Consider the following 17,364-nt stretch of genomic DNA (forward strand, 5'->3'; position numbering starts at 1 on the left):
CCCTCCAGGCAGACCCCAGCTGCAGGGGTGACTGGTGCCTCCTGAGTTTGGGAAGGCACAATTGCAGACTGTAAACTTCAGACTGGAAGCGGCCGGCCCACCAAATTACAGACCACTGCCTGGAACACAGGTAAAGCTACCTCCACCCCATGGGCGGGGTGGTGTGCCCAAACCTCAACCAAGGCTGCTGCAGGCCCTGCAGGAGGAGCCTCAGCTTCTCCACCCAGCTCTGTGGGCCATAGTTTGCTGTCCTGAGTGGTGCCAAGTCAAGGGCCAATCTCAAGGGAGGCACATGCCATCCCCTCCTGTGTTCCTGCTACCTGTTGCCTATGCTCAGCTGTGTTACCTGAAGGCCAGGGTGGAGGTTTGAACCCCTCCCCAATCATACTCAGGCCTGCCTGGGCCTGACCACACCCATTCCTTCAACTTAATTTCCCTCCAGCTGAGGGCTTGCTCTAGCTCTCCCCGACCTCTGGCCTGAGCCACTGCAGGCATGTGCCTGCATTTCCAGAGTCAAAAGTGAATGTCTGTTCTTCTGCAAACTAGTTCAATCTATGCAGGTTAGACTACCCTGCAAAGATTGAATGAATTCAGGCTCAGGCTTTTTGAAAGTCTGTCTCTAGCTTTGAAGACTGGATGTCTTTCTAAAAATATGCTGTTGTTCAAACAGAAGTTATGGACTTGATGCAAAAACTACTTGGTATAATTTTATGGCCCATATTAATCTTGAGGTCAAACTAGATCATCATCATGGTCCCTCTTCTCACCTTAAAAATTATGAATTGGTTCTTTCCACGTTCTGAAAAGCTTAAGGAATATTTGATTCTACTGCTCCATTGCTATTCTTCTTCCCCATTTCACAGATGGAAGAACAGATACAATACCGAAGTAATTTGCCTCAGGGCCTCAAAATGAAACCACTGTTCATCTCAGGTGTTCTTGGAACCTAGTCTAGTGCTCAGATCATTAATATACATTTGTCTGTCCAGGAGGTATGCAAAAGTGGAAAACAACAAAAGGAAAAGGTAGTTAAGCCCTGAACTTTGGATAGGGTTCAAGTGAACTTTGGAGATAAGGCTGGGGTTTCTCTTTATATTATCCGAATGGACTCATTCAAATGTAATGTTGCAGCATTAGTGAAGCAATCCTATCATCTCGTCCTCCCAAGGGTATCAGATGCATCATAATAAAGACATATCTGGAGCTGCAGCTTCTGTTTTTTTGCTAAACTGTAATCCTTATTCTTATTTCCTCCTTCCAACATTTCTTAACATGTCCTGTCTAATACCCTCAGTTGTATGCATAAAAAGGTTCCGGGTATTTCTATAAAAGAAGGTACCTGTCTGCTGGGATCATAGAATTAATTCATGCATGGAACATTGGATTAGGGCACAACATGAATTCCATTCCAGTTATTACTATTTAGAAATGTTATTTATGTGAGTCAAGGCTTTGGTTTCCAAATTTGTATAATGGATGTAATTACAAATTTGTATAATGGATATAATTACATTTATAACCACGGTTGTAAAGCACATTTATACACCTAGATCACAAATATGAATTACTATCGTTATGTGAATTAAAATAAAATACTATACCAATAGTTAACACTGACTGACACCCTGGTTAATAGAGAGGCTGAGGATGAAGTAAGCAGAGAGACAGAAATCCTTTCCAAACCTGGTTTCTGCTGCTGAAAATTAAGGCACCTTGTAAAGACAGTTGAAGGAATCCTTTATTGGTGCTACACAAGTTAAACCTGATCTGAAGGAGTCCATATTCCAAGGGTTTCAATATAGTAGCTCTACCATGCATTAAGTTCAGAAGCAAAAATATAACTAAGGAAGGAGGAATGATACATTTCATACAGGAAGATCAAATGGTGAAAGGCAGCTCAAGAAATATTTATGATAACAGTTCCTTTTGGAATAAGTACAACCCTGTTTCTAGTCATAATATGATTACTTTCCAGCTTCTAGAGACAAGCCTGACATTTTGCTGACAATGGCAATACAACTTTATAAAGAGAAACCCTGGATTTTCAAAAGATTACCTCTCCCATTGGCTTTACTGGGATTCCTCTAATTATGTCCCCAGGCATCTTTGAAAATACTATCTGTCTTAGGCATTTAGAGAAGACCTGAAACAGTAACACCTAGGAAAATTGAAGGGTAACTGCTCTTTACATAACCTAACAGTGGAGAGAACTAAATATTCTATTTCGTTTTCTGGTCATAGGACTTGTCTACAATTAACTGCTGCCACAAAGCGACTACCACTACCCAGCCACATACACATTCATGCATTTCTGAGCCTTTGCATGACTCTACTCAGCAGCTATGCTGCCAGAGCATAAAGTGCATTCTGGGAAGGTACCAGCTGCTGAAGGGACAGTGGCAGCTGGTAGAGGCCCTCTACAAATTATGTCCCAGATAGCAGCTGGCTGAAGCTTGGAGAAGAGGCTTTTGCTATTGAACACGATGTATTCATGGAATCCACTTGGCAAAGATGGTGTAACTGGAGGGTTTTGCTGCTGTAGAAGAACTTTGGGTGTAGATGCCCTCAAAGTTCTTCTGGCAATGTTTTATAGTATAAAAGAGGCCTTAAGACATGCCTCTAGGACAGATGGAGATAGCCAAGACTCTCTGACATTCTGTAACTGAACAGAGCAAGAGTCCCATTATTCATCCATTGTGATGACAACTGTTTACTTATGCAGACTTTCCAGAGACTTTGATGGGTTTGTCTGCCAACGTGATCACCACCATGAGAAAAAGTTAAGCGATCAGGCTCTAAAGAAATGTATGCTCTCAGAGTAAGGCTATTAGCCATAGATATATTGAAGAAACATTAGTCAAAGTGTGCATGACAGTAAGCCTTATAATGGCCTGGTGTTTCATAATGTATAGACATGAGCTAAGAGATTTTCCTATTATTTTAATAAAGAAATGGATACTATAAACTTACTTTTTTCTTTTGAAAAAACTGCCTGAAGTCAACCCATTAACAATTTTTCTGTCATAGCTAACTCTGTTATTTTAAACTGAGCTCTAGCCTTACATTTGTGTTGACATTTTATGTCAGTAGATGCAAGAAGATGAAATTAGACCCATGGAAAATGGATAGTTGCAATGTTTGTCAAAACATACAAAGCATATCTGACCTTTCTGCATTATTTCCTTTCCCCTTAGGCTATAGTTCTTTTTAAAAAATGAACCAGAGCTAAGAAAAATAACATATTTTTCAATTCCTGAACATTTTTTCTGCTCTTTCCTCTGACCACGGATGTAGACATCATGGAGTACATTTTCACAAGGGTGGGTGTCTGCAAAACAAAGTGGGTATACATCCATGAGAGCGGGTATAGGTACAACTCCCTGCTTGTTGATATAAAACAGATTGTTCAAATATACAAGCAATCAGATTGTGTCTGCACTTTATTTTTACAGGCACATAGTAAGCCTGCAAACAAAGAAGGCTGGGAATCCAACTAAAAACAAAATCTCTGTCTTTGTTTAACATCCACTAGTGCATGGGCCATTGAGAAGAGGGCACATAAGGTGTGTCTAGATTAAATAAAATTGTCAAGGTTCTGAAGTTATTTTAAGTACTAAAAATATTAAACCTCCTTGTCCAAATCAGAACAATTTGATTATACTGAGTAGCTACCAAAAACTCTCAACCATTTTTGCATTAGAAGTGCATGGTATGAAAGCTGATTAAATTGACTCTACTCATAATACAGATTTCATCATCATATATTGTGTATAGCGTTCTGTGTCTTAGCTTGCATTCAACTAGTCTGTCCTCTCTGCCTTAGAACAAGTCCAAAGACTTGAGTTAAGCCAAATAGTTCAGTGCTCAACACATGAATATATCCCACAGGTTAAGAATAGGTGAGATCAAGATGGCACCAATGCTTAAGGCCCTGGAATATAATGACAGTTGCCACCTACAGAAAATTAATTAGGTGAGTGATCCTTAATCCTAGTAGGCAAATACTACACCATGCTGTAGAGAAAGGCGGCTATAGAGGAAAGAGAAGAGCCTTTCCAATCTGGCCTGAGGGAAAGTTCTACCCAAGCCCCAAAACTGGTATCAGTCTGCTTCTGGCCATGTGAACAAGGCATGCAAGCTGTGCACTGAGTAGGATTCTATGGACCAACTCATAGTGTGGGTCTACTCTACTCAGTACCCTGGTCTCCAGCTGTGGCTAATCTGATGCTTCACAGAAAAGTGAAAAGAAGCCAAATTATGTCCCAGATAGCAGCTGGCTGAAGCTTGGAGAAGAGGCTTTTGCTGCTGAACACGATGTATTCATGGAATCCACATCTGAGATGAATATGAAAGATCTGTCCATTTGCCTAGGTATCTAACTTCTGGTTTGCTCAGCCTTTCAGGATCTAAACAATAACCCATAGAACAAGATCTGCACAGTACAGCCTTTATAGACTACTTTACTCTGCTATTCTGGGGATTTGAGGAAGCTCTGTTTAGGCCTTCCAGTTACATAGCAAAAGGTGTGATTTTGTTGTAAGTTTTAAAGACAACCTCAAAAGAAAAGTAAATATTTCAGATTCTGTTAAGGTCAAAGCATACTCTGCATAGTGCAGATTATAATACAGTTGCTCATAAACTCATTTTAGTAGCATCTTACTCCACTGACTTTGGTGACAGTCTAAAAAGGGTATTCCAAATCCAAATCTGGCTTTGGCTTTCTTGGGGGAAAAAAGCAAAAAAAGCAATCAAGTCTGAATCACTGACTGCTTGTCTCACCGAAATAATCACATTCTTGACATGTTTCTGTTAACAGCAGTTCTACTGACAGTATGCTGCATGAGGAGGAAGAAAAAGACGTCTAACCCAGAAAACAACTTAAGCTATTGGAATAATGCTATCACAATGGACTACTTCAACAGGCATGCTGTAGAGTTACCAAGAGAGATCCAGTCCCTTGAAACTTCAGAGGTATCACAGTTGCGTGCTAACAAGTCCCAAGACCAAAGTGTTTCACTAAATAAATATAAATAAAACTTTGGAAACCTTACAAGGAAACACTCTTTCCACCTTGGGACATTTCATCTAGGTCAAAGAATTTCTTGTCCAAATGCCCTGTTGTTGCAATTAGGCTCTCTCCAAAAGCTCTATGCCCCTAAAACCGACCTCTGCAGCTAAGCGGAAAAGGATACATTTTTTCCCCTTTGGCTTTAGCTTAATTTGGACCTACAAGCCTAAGTGTATCAATTCATCAATGAGAGAAAGTGGTTGCTGTGTTTGTGTTATCTGTGTTCCAGTTATCCCTTACAGAGGTTCACCTTAATCTCTGCAGTGTGCCCATATATCAGGATGATGGGAACACTGGAAATGAACAATATAAAGGGTGTCTGAGCACCCACTTCTCAGGAGGTGCCTCTGGCTTGTTCAGTATAATATTTAGGGGATGTGAGTTCCATATATGTAAAAACTATGATCAGGAAGCATTTACACTGGTTAACTGGTTTTAGTAGGACCAGTCAAACAGGCAGGTGCTCACCAATGCGAGAACTGTTCCAGTTATGCTAGTTAAACTGACAGGCAATGAACTAACTCAGGTTAAAACAAGACCACAACTCTGATCTTAAAAAGCAAAGAGGCAATTTCCTAACAGTGAGCTCTGTTAGCATGTAGAATAATCTCCTGAAGTAGTAGTAATGGAAATCCTATTATTTAAATAATTTAAACCTGAGCTGAACATACAATTGTAGAATATCCTGCAGGTGGACAGATCCTTAGCTACATGGGCTGAAACCAAAGCTAAGACTCAACTGCAAGACCCTAAAAATCTAACCTCCCCTCTCCCTGGTATATGTATGACCTCTACCTGGCAACTGTGAAGTTATGCAAAAGCATCTAGATGGAGAAATAAGATACAGCAGCCCTCTAAGGAGCATATGATTCTTTCTGAAGTGAAAATAATTTAAAAACCCCATTTATATTGATTTTTTTTCTGCCAGTAAATTGCAGTTTGGGACTCTGTAGTGTCTTATATTATTAAATGCCAGCAGTCAACGCCAGGCTACCATCCACAACATTTTTTCACTCTCATCACCAGTTTCAAGTGAAAAGGGTATATATTGCTGAAGAGCATCATATTGTATATTTGGCATTTTCTAATTGCTTCTAAATGACCTTTTTACAGGTTGGAGGAAGTCTCTTCTTTAACTGACTTGGTACGAATCACAAATACAGAATTCAGAGATTCTTGTTGCAAAAAAGGCTAGAATTATACAAAGTTCTCTCTAATTTGGGGTGCCTCCAATTTAATTTTTGGTGGCCAATTTGAAAAAACTGACCTCCTAATTGAGGTCTGTGGCCTCTGTAAAACCTGTTTTTTAAAATATAGCATCCAGGAATTGCACTCCCCTGTGGAACAAGGGTTACTTAGCAAAATTGGGGCCCCTTGTGGTTTTATAAGAGCTCTACAGCTTCTTATTAGATAACCATAAATTCCTTTTTATTCCAAAGACATGCACAGCAGCACACTGTACTGCACGCTGAGGAGAGATGGCAGCATTGAAACAATTCATATTTTTTTTTTATTCTTTCTCCTAGGATCATCTCTCTGAGCCACGCTCCCCAGCCAATGGTGATTACAGAGACAGTGGGATGGTCCTTGTTAACCCCTTCTGTCAGGAAACACTATTTGTAGGACATGAACAAGTGTCTGAAATATGACCCCCAACACATACCTGTGCTTGTATTGCAGTTCCATCTTAATTGTCTCCAAATTATAAATAAATAAATATATATATTATAAATATAACCTTTGTGTAATCCTGAATTATGAGATATGTTTTCAGCCTTTTCTTTTCCTACGAATTGTCAACCTCTTTTTTATAAGTGTGGTACAACTTTACAGAACAAACTGTGGCTTTATAAAATAAAGGTATTTCTAAGCAAAAGACCTGTTGAACTATCATTTACTGAATGCTTATAAAGCAGGTTTCACCAGATATGGTCAGTTTTGTTGAAGACTACCTGTTTCATACAGCAGGTGCAGTGAAACACTTCACTTTAGATTGGATCATACTGTCTGTCTCACTAGCCATATTTACATCAATCGCATCTGGATTCTGCTGAGCAATTCCCTCAGTTATATGAGACCAGAAGGAAATGTGATGACTCAGGGCAGCTGCTCCAGAAATATAGGAATTTAGCAGAGGAAAAGGGTTAAAACAAGAAAAGCCTAAGCACATTTGGCCTTACCTGAACTTAGTCTTTCTCTGTTAGTTTAAACTAGTACTGGCTTCCCCAGATCTCACCATTCTGAATCAGCGGACATGCATAGCTTGCATGTCCTCCACAATTTTCCCCAACTCTTAGTCAGGCTGCTTTCATGAGAACTCTGTTTTAGTGTACCCCCACAATCTTCTCCCAGCTCTGGCTTTTTGTCAGATGCAGTTCAGGGAAGTGCATTTTTGAGATACTAACACCTGTGTGGTCATGCTCAGGACTGACAGCTGCTCTTTTCTGAAACAGCTGACTGAATGCAGCAAGGCCTTGCAAAGATTAACCCTTTGGTAGTCACTGGGTGCATCTACACATTCATTAATGCACAGTAGTTACTGTGCATTTAGTTTAGTACTCGCTTAATGAAGTACTAACTAAACATGCATTAACTCACACTACTGCACAGTAGCACCAGCGCACTTTTTTTTTTGTGATGCTTACTGTGCAGTAGCCTAATGACACTGCGCAGTAGCATATGAGTGCAAGTTTTTACCGGCACACTACTGCACAGTTAGTAGGCTACTGTGCAGTAAGTGTCTCATGTAAATGAAGCCTACTATTGACTAACCCCACAGAATGATTGGGGTGTGGAAGTGCTTGGTATTATAGTGCCTAACTTTTACTCTCCTTTCTACCATAATGGAATCCACTGCCTTAAGTTAGGGACCTGGCTTCCAATACAATATCTGCAAAGAGGTAGGTTCCTAAAAAATGGGAATGATTACAGCTAGCTGGCTGAGCATGCATACATAGTACAACAAAGCTCTTTCCTGCTTCTGTCACATATTATGTATGTATTGGGTTTGGTCTTATTAATGGATATACTGTTTGTTTCAGTAGAGTGAGATATGTGAGCTCCTCTTAGCTGTACCACACCTGCGCTGAACCAAGACAGCATGCTGACACTAGCAGTCCCTGAGCATTAAGGGATTGGCTTGCAAATCTGGCAGCAGTCCACTGCAGGTGCCCAGAACTGCCTTAGACTAGTCAGGGCTGGCATCTCTCTCTCTCATGACTAAGCCTGATTAGAATCTGCAAACCAGACATTCCTCTGCCTGTGTCTCTTGAAGGGCTAGATCTGGCAGGCATTTGCAGAGCACCTACTGAATACAGGTTCACAAGGGATAAGTTTCCGTTTTACACAACAGTCCAGTGGGTAGGACACTCCCTTGAGAAGTTGGAGTCCTGGGTTCTGGCTCCTTCTCCAAGGACTGTTTATGTATTTTATATGAAACAGTCCATTAAATCAGAACTCAAGAGTATCTCCTCTCAGGCAAGCAGCGCTGGCCTAAGGAAAATGGTGCCCTGGACGAACTTGTATTTTACCCCAAATGCCCCTGCACTTTCCACCCATGTCAACAGCACTGCTGCAGGCAGGCAGGGCCATGTGACATAGTCTGTCAGGGAGGCAGAGTGGCATAGTGTGCCAGATACGCAGGCAGGCAGGCACTGCTGCTGCTACCTGCACTGCTCTGGACCGGCTTCTGCTGCCTGGGGTGGGGAGCAGCTGGGGCAGGGCAGTGCAGGAAGAGAGTGCGTGTGTGCATGCGTGCGTGCCCGTGCACATAGGATACATCCCTAACCATAGCACCCTGGGTGAATACCCACGTTGCCCACCCATAAGGCTGGCTCTGTGGGCAAGTGTCCTAATCACAAAGTCAGACTGCTTTTTGTCCCCTCTTGTGGCACAGTGAATTGTCAGTTGTTTCCTACAGAAAGGAAAAGCATCAACACAAGAGTCGAGACTACCCCACCACAGAAAAGTGCACATCCTGATAGCTACAGCATTTTCCTGGGATGAGACAAATGTGGGGTTGAACCCCCTCAGGCATAGATCAAAATTTAAATTTGGGTCTCCTACAATCTGAGCAGGTGCTTCAACTACTAAATAAAAGGGTGGCACACCTGCTCCTTCTGGTGCCACATGCTTTGAGAGAAAAATGCTGGCTGCATATTTTTGGTAGCAACAAGGTAGGTAGCAAGCTCCAGAAGAGGCTGTGAAGTGGCTGGAGGTGCCCAAGTCCCAGAGGGGGACAGAATTTACTGTGCACCTCTATCTACACAGCATCTCCTCTGGGCTAGCTTAGGTGTCTTCCTGCTCAGTGTGCTGGCTGTTGCAGATCCCATTCTGAGGCCATATATAGGAAGTTTAGGTACGTCATTCAGGACTGAAGATTCTGCTCCTAAATATCAGGTGAACATCACTACACACAGGTTCTTGTATTCATCTAGACCCAGTTGCCAGAAGTCATGCTGAAGCCTAGTGACAACATTTTTGCCCACATGATAAGCATGACAGTGGGTTCTCAGTATCAACTGATATGTGGCATGCATTGAGATATTATACACATTATGATGATACCACACATTTGTGGAAGTCAGCAGCTCAGTCACTGCGTGGTTTAATCAGTCACTCCAGTCTTCCGGAGTTTTTAAATCTGTTCTCTGGCCACAGTATGTTCTTTTCACTGAGATTATGATGTTTCTTGAATCACTCATCACTTCCTGTTCCCTATCTTTAATGAGACTCTTTCCTTCCTTAGAAACTGAGATGCTGTTTCAAACCCAACTGTTTCTCCTCTACAACCTTTTAGCAATAAAGTCACTCAACATTCTGTACATTTTTTAATCCTACCCATTCAAGTAGTTGACTGTGTGCTGTAATGGCACTAAAATGTAAGCCTCCTATAAAATGTGCCTATAAATCTCAGTAGCCAAATAAATTAAACATGGTGGTAGTTGATAAAGCACAACCTATCATGAAATATTAAGAAATAATAGAGAATAGCATGGAAAATGTAATGCCTTAATCTAAATCAAGGTTGTTCCATCCTTGAGCAGCCTAATACAGCTATCAGAGTGCATATTTTTGTTTTTTGTTCCTGCCTGAGATCCCTTTTCTATTGTTCACTGCCTGAAATGGGCTTTCCCCTATGAAGTCTAAGCCCTCCTCTCTCTCTCTGTCCCTCACTCACTGTAGCATTTTTTGCTAATTGCTTCCATGATTTAATCAGCAATAGACTATGAAACAATACAGAACTTACCAGTTTTCCAGCTGGCTGCAAATGGCGCTAAAACCACCTGGTAGAGTTAGTGTAATATCTTTGAACATGTACTTTGTGCCATAGAATGGCAGGCATGACTGGAGGAAAGGGAACGTGGCCATGGTGCATCTGGACTAGCCGTTCCAAACCATCAGAGCAGTCCTGGAGATACAGGGATACAGATGGACATAAGTTAGGTATCTTTCTAAGTGCTTTAATTCATGTCAGGAATTCAACTCACTATACCAACCCCAGGCCTGAAGGCCACAAAGACAGATTTTTAACATATTCCTGCCCCTCTCCCTCTTCCCACCCTCCATTCCTCCCAGCTTCTTTGTACTTAGGGCATAACTTAGAACCTGAGCTACAGTCTTCACCAAACTCTAAAGTCATATGGATGTTAGGGTTAAAGTGGGCTGGAGTGGTACGGGTGCTAAGGTGCATGGTTAATAGCCCAAGAAGTTGCAAGTCTGAGGCCCTAGCAGAAGTGCTCATGTTTGACCTATCAGATTCCAATGAAATCTGTGAATTCTGCTAAATATCTTGTCACAAAAAGGAAAGTTTAGAATGGATCTTATGGCTGATTTAGTTTATTTTCTTGAATCAGAGCAGTAACATTTTTCTAAAATTAACCATGAAGAAGTCACTGTCCGTGGACATAATGGGAACAGTGGAATGTACATATGTTCAATGGAGGGATAAAAGCTATGCATCTCTGTTTCCTTGCACCTGATAGCACAGATCTGCAAACTTCACCTTCCTGTACTAGCAAGGATCACATCACCTATGCCCACCTCTGCAGAAAGACAGGTAGTGTTTAAACCACCAGGCACGCTTAAAGCAGAGGTTGGCTGGAGCTTACCACACAGCTGTCACCAGAAGTCTCTGCTTCTAGCAGCCAGTACTCAGATTCCCAGTATCTGCAGCAAGCACAAGCTCAGAGGTTGTGGAATACTAGGCTCTGCAGTGGACGGGAGCACTGCAGAGCAGATGGACAGTGCAGTTCAGTTTGGTTCTATCCATGCTCTCTATGCAAGATTGGACCTCTGCAAGCCGGATCAACATCTTTGTTATCCAAATTTGGCCCATGGGCCATAGGTGGCTGGGAAGTACCCCAGCTTGAGGTACTTCCAAGGGAATGTGGGGGCAGCTATAAATTACACAAGGGACGCTACAGAAGCTGTTGCAACAGAGGTTCTTTAGAGATTTCACTAATTCAGCACATTACTGAATATGCTCAAGATGCCAGGACCATAATCTTACCTGAACAGCCCTGCCCCCTAGGCCTGGACAGTGTATAATTCCCAATTTGAAAGGTTGCCACAGAGCTGTTGTCTAGTTTAAATGATCACAGAACATTTTCTGTAGAATTAAGGACCAAGAAAATGCTAAATATCTTAAATATATACAGCGGACTCTACATTAGCTGGAGGACATGCACACATAGATTAGAAGGACTTTAAACACTCTTATCCCATAATTCAACACTCCTTCTAGAAACACAAAGATAAAAAATATTTAGAGAGAAATGTACATACTTTTCAATGTACATCTAAACTAATATCCTAGCTGCCATACCAAGAGAAATACATGTTAGAAATAATCAGTATTTAGGGTGGCTTGGCTTAGGAAGGTATGAACATTTTAGCTGATCCATACAAGGATGCCGATTAAATATTAATGCCCATAAGTACACATGCCTGCCATTGCCCTTGAATTCCTGGGTACATCTACAATTCCAATACTCTGCAGAAAACAGCTACTGAATTTAATCTTTCCAATAACAGAGCTATCCTTCTACAAGCTAATAAAATAAGAGACATTGCAGCACAGATATCACATATCCCACATGGTTAACTTCTTAATAACAAGCCACAAATGATACACTGTTCTTGAAGAAAAAAAAAGGCATGGAAGCTAGTCATCATCAAAATACATGTAAAGGAAAGAAGGAAAGAAACACAAAACTTAGACAGTGAGAACAAATATAAATCAATTGCTGCACAATCCTAAATGAATAACACCGGAACTATATTAAGTATCTCCTATTCATATCAGTTATTGTTGGTGAAGTCCAAAAGGAAAAATGGACTTGGGCTATGGGGCTGCTCTTACACAGAGAAATACTAGAAAGAAATTTGCCCCAAATACTTCAAAAGTCTTCTACTTGCTGCTTCTGAGTTTCCAGGTCACACACATTCTTTAGGCAAATTGGCAACGGTGGATACGATCGTAGTTTAACTTAATTCTCCAACACTATACACTTTAAAAAACCAAAACCCAAGTATGCAGAGTAGTTCAAACTAATATCAGGCACCTTATCACTCACGACAAACAAAGCAATTACAGGGAAATCTAGGTATCTTTGTTACCTTATATAAATCGAGTTTTACAAGCCACATCTGAAATCAAACACCTGTCCTAAATTTTCCAAGAATATACCCAGGCAGCTACTTGTATACATGTTGGACTTTCTTGTCCATTTCCATCTTATAAAAGACCTTAGCTAAATGCCCTCATCTAAACCTAAGCCACATGAGAGAAATATTTGCTTGACATCAGTACACTACAAACACTTGGATACATACTTACGTATCAATCCTAAATTGGAATAATAGTGGTTTACTAATTTTGAAGCATCTATTGTCCTATGAATGGCAACATACTAAACAATGAAAAATACTATGCCAGTTGCCTACCATATCATCTACCAACCTATAAAGAGACTCACCCAACTGCAATGTAAATACTCCAAAAAGAAAAATGAAACAAACAAACAAACAAAAAATAGGGAAGAATCTTCTAACGTTGCTTTGCTATTTTCTTTTTTGGTCACTATACTTCCTTTGTGAGCATTTAGACTATGAAGATTTCAAAAATGAAGAAAATAGAATGTGTAAGCCATGGTATATAGCATTAAACTGAATGGATAGGGTCCAGTAAGTATGTGCTGTTAAACAGAATGAAAATCAGTAACTCAGAAAGTCTTTGTGCAATCTTTTGCCAGACGGCTGGCGGCTATGATGCAGCAACTCTTTTGGTTGTAAAGATGAAGTTAAAGTATGGAGAGAGGGGTATTTCAAGCACTGTCAGAAATCCAAAGGAACTGTGTGAAGAATTGTGCAAGCCAAACTAGAATCCAGTTGGGTTGCAGTGAATTTCTGTTAATTTTTGAAGTTACGGATGCATGCTGGGAACCAGACATTGACACCCATGCTCACTTTGAGCAGTATACTACTTGGCATAAAATAAGACATTTTATGAAAAATATGTACTTAAAATAGTTCAGGGATCTAGTCCTGTGCATTTGTACAGGGCATGTTTTATGTATTTAAAGCTAAGAATTTTGGCTGTCAGTCTAGAAAACTCCTGTATTATTTTTTACATATACAGGGTAGGGAATTTCTGTTGTACTGTTACTGTAAATAGCATTGTACTTTTTATATGCCATACTTGCAGCTGCAGCAGAAGCAGAGATTTCTCCTGAAATGAAATGCTGAGCCTGTGAAAATCCCCCAAACAATGTGACAAATACGTCTGCGTTGGTCAGTGAAAGAACAAAGCTAACGTTCCAGAAGGACGTACGACAAAGCAAACAACAACACAAAACCAAAAACCCACTTGGGTCGGCAACTCCTACTAGTGTGGGTATAGCAGAGGAGCGACAAGGGAAAGTCAATTTGTGCAGTTCAGTGGACCCAGCTGCATCATGCCCTTGCCAAGGCGTAAGTCTTCATTCTTGGGGCAGCAGCCCTCCTCCACAACAGAAAGCATTGGAGCCAGCAGCCGCAGGGTAAGCGTTGGGGGTGGAGGAGTTCTCTCCAGACCCCGAGGTGTCTATGTGGGTTCTGCCCCCACTGGAGGAGTGAGCAGTCTCGGGACCCGTGTGTCCCGTAGAGCCCTGGGCATCAGCAGTGTCTTCCTACAGGGCTTGCGTAGCTCCAGTTCAACGGTGCCTTTAGCCCAGGGTCTGGAAAAAGCAAGGGGCCTGTCTTATGAAAGCCTGAATGGGCGCTTGGTAGAGTACATAGATAAAGTGAGAGCTCTAGAACAGGTCAACCAAGAGCTGGAGGAGCACATCAGAATCTACCTGGACAAGAAGTCCTCCAGTGTCAGCAGCTGGGGAGCACTGAGAGAGAACTGGGAAACCATCTACCATCAAGTGAGTACAAGATCTTTGACAGTGAAAAAGGTTAATAGATCATTAGCAAATCCCTAGCAGCGATTATTGATGCTGATGATAAATACAGCCTGATTCCCAGGCACGGAGCCCTAGATGGAGGATTTAAAAATCTATCTTCATAATAATTAGCATTATCATTTCACAGTGTGTTGTGGAAAATGCCTATTAAGGAGGAGAATTGCCTCAGGCATTCTTTACACTAGGGTGACTGAAATGTACCCTAAGGCCCTATAGTCTGTCCTGATTAAAATTGGTTGTTTTCTTGTAGCTGCTGTTATTAAAGTGAGGAGCACAAAATTATTAAAAGAAAATTCCTAAGACTGAGTGACTTTAACCACCAACACGATATCATTACAGGCTTGTTGCTTTGTAATTAGCAATTTAGATTTAACTTTTATTTTCTTATTTGCTTAATCATATTTTCAAAAGCTCTACTTATTCAAAAATAATAATTAGTCACAACCAAGAGCTTCCCTCTCTCATGCTTCCATCCTGCCACATGTGCACAACCTTTTATATGCAAGAAAGGCTGCCTCTATAAGACTTTTGTACAGGAAAATATTTTAGCACAGGACTGTAAAGGCAGTGTCCATGTCTGTCTAGTGGACAAATAATTAATACATATGAAAATTTAATATAAAGACTTACAAATTATATATTTTGTTGGGCTAATGAAAGATTGCAGTAAAAATAGAAAGAATTTTAATATTATCATTTCACCTGGGCAGTGGTCCCTCCCAGCTGACGACCTCAAAGCAATTTCCAAGAATTTGTTCACTAAATCTCTCAGCATGCCTATGAGAGAGGTGGCTGGTCAGAGGGAAGCACAGAAAGATTAAATAAACTCCTTGAAGTAAAACAATGAATTTGTGGCAAAAGCCAATATACCTAAACATTCTAATTCCTAGTTCTCTCCTTTAGCTGTGAGATTATATCCTCTCCCTTCAGAGAATCAGTCCTTTAACCAGATTAGAGGAAAGCAAAATGAGAGTTGAGAGAAACAAGAACAAGGCATCATATCCTGGTCATCTGGTTGAAATGCTCCCTCCCCAGTCCCCCCACAACCAGAAGCCAGGAGTTTGATCGGTTTCCAGCCGTGCAACTCATTTATGACCGCTTCAATAAATCATGCCGCTTTTTGTGCTTTAGTTTACCTGGGTAATACAATAGCAATAGTTATACTTATCTGTTTTTGTAAAAATATTGAGGAATGAGTGCTGAGTCTTCAGAATCTAGTATATTCAGAATCAGAGAACAATTGGGAGCTATATAGAGAAGTGTCAGTTTTCTTTGGGAATGAGTACCAGACACCAGTACATATGGTAAAACTGCTCTTCCATAATGGAAAAGCCTGAAAGAATAAACAAATATTTGAAGAGTCATTTTTCTTTTCACCAAAATGTAAAGCAATGCACCTGAGAAATTAGAGGGTTGTGTAGGCCAAATTTTCAGTGGCTGATTTTTTTGCCTGAACACTGGCACACAAACCCTCACATTTACCCACATAAACTGGATAGCTACACATGCCTGTATAAAACACTGGCTTAATGAATGTAGAGAAGTAGTTAGCAATGTTAGCCTGAAGTCAGGCAGAAAGCAGGACAGATTTGCTTATGCACCTTATAGATTAACTAAATCGGAGATGCACAGCATAAGCTTTCATAAGCAGTGGGCTTGCTTCAGCCAGGTCTTCTAATGGCTGTTATTGATTGATGGTCTTGCTTCATTAGCTCAGGTGTCAAGGAGACAAGTAATGGGGATGACATCTAATATGAATCCTTCTGCTGCCCCACAGAGACTTATAAAATAGGGCTACATTGGAGGAGAGGAGAGGAGAACCGAAACCCAAGATCTCAGCATTGGCACAGATGCCCAAAAGGGAAACGGCTCCTTCCTTTTTAAAAAAAGCATTTTCATTTTGTTTTCAATAAAATAAATGTTTGAGGAGACTTACTGGATGGGCACTGGGAAATGGTTTGAGTCATCTAGGTCACTGGCTTCTGTACAACTCAGCTCATTTGCTAGTTCTGTGGATAGGCCTTTGTGAAGTGAAACCGTTCGTGGTGTTAGGCCAGTAATCAAATCATCATCATGAAGGATAGATGCCTTTGTGGATGACACAGGGCCAGTCAGTTGGCCTCCTGTATGGAGTTGCTCAAGTTACTTAGAGCCTGAGTTCTGAAAGGCATTTAGGTACCCAATTCCCTTGACTTCAACAGAAATTAGGCTCCTGAATACCTTTAAGAATGTGGCCCTTATGTCCTAATATTGACTTCACCAGCATAATTCCTCTCCTCTTGGAGTGTTACTTCTGATCTTCCTCATGGTTCCCCTGACTGCCAAGTGCCGAGACTTGGCCAGGACAGTCCCAAGTTTAGTAAGTCAGTGCTGAGGACTCTTAGCAGAGCCTCTTCCAGCTGCCCAATAGAAACCTTCCCTGAATACAGCTGGCTTCTCCTCTCACACCAGGAGGCCAATCCCTAGTTCTGCTACCAACTGAACTAGCCATGACAAGGTAAGAAGACCTGGAAACTTAAGTAGCTATGGGTAAGGGCCTTGTTACACTTTATGCTGTGAGCTGCACAAATGTTGATCAGTGTTAGTGCTAGTCTGGAATTTGCAGCAGTCACGCCCTCAGTCTAGAAACCTTCTCTGACTGTCCCCCACCTGCACAACTGTGACTTGCCACCAGAGGCCTGGTGAGCAGGGACAGGGCTAGGAGCTGTAGCTGTGAGTTGCCACTAGAGGACTGGTGAGCTAAGACAGGCTTTTATACCTGCTCTACAGGTGTGGATGTGAGATACCCTGGGATACTGGAAGAATTTCAACTTGGGCAGCACACATCTGTGGGGAGCAGCCACACAT

General features: G+C 41.3%; 2 protein-coding genes across 8 annotated transcripts in view; both read left to right on the forward strand.

Moving 5' to 3' along the window:
* The window catches only part of TMEM108 (transmembrane protein 108), a 258,614-nt gene extending 251,809 nt beyond the window's left edge, over positions 1-6,805 (forward strand). For all 5 annotated transcript variants that reach the window (XM_019536972.1, XM_019536966.1, XM_019536987.1 and 2 more), the window contains 2 exons: positions 4,817-4,971; positions 6,595-6,805. In XM_019536972.1, the coding sequence (XP_019392517.1) occupies positions 4,817-4,971; positions 6,595-6,717 (278 nt within the window). In that variant the 3' untranslated portion in view covers positions 6,718-6,805. The remainder of the gene's footprint in view (positions 1-4,816; positions 4,972-6,594) is intronic.
* Positions 6,806-13,190: 6,385 nt separating this feature from the next.
* Positions 13,191-17,364, forward strand: part of BFSP2 (beaded filament structural protein 2) — a 28,057-nt gene continuing 23,883 nt past the window's right edge. For 2 of the 3 annotated variants that reach the window (XM_019537012.1, XM_019537028.1), the window contains exon 1: positions 13,191-14,478. In XM_019537012.1, the coding sequence (XP_019392557.1) occupies positions 14,026-14,478 (453 nt within the window). In that variant the 5' untranslated portion in view covers positions 13,191-14,025. The remainder of the gene's footprint in view (positions 14,479-17,364) is intronic. The other variant, XM_019537019.1, reaches the window with a different exon arrangement.

The sequence above is a fragment of the Crocodylus porosus genome, unplaced genomic scaffold (assembly GCF_001723895.1).
Source record: "Crocodylus porosus isolate Cpor-Errol unplaced genomic scaffold, CroPor_comp1, whole genome shotgun sequence".
Classification (NCBI taxonomy): Eukaryota; Metazoa; Chordata; order Crocodylia; family Crocodylidae; genus Crocodylus; species Crocodylus porosus.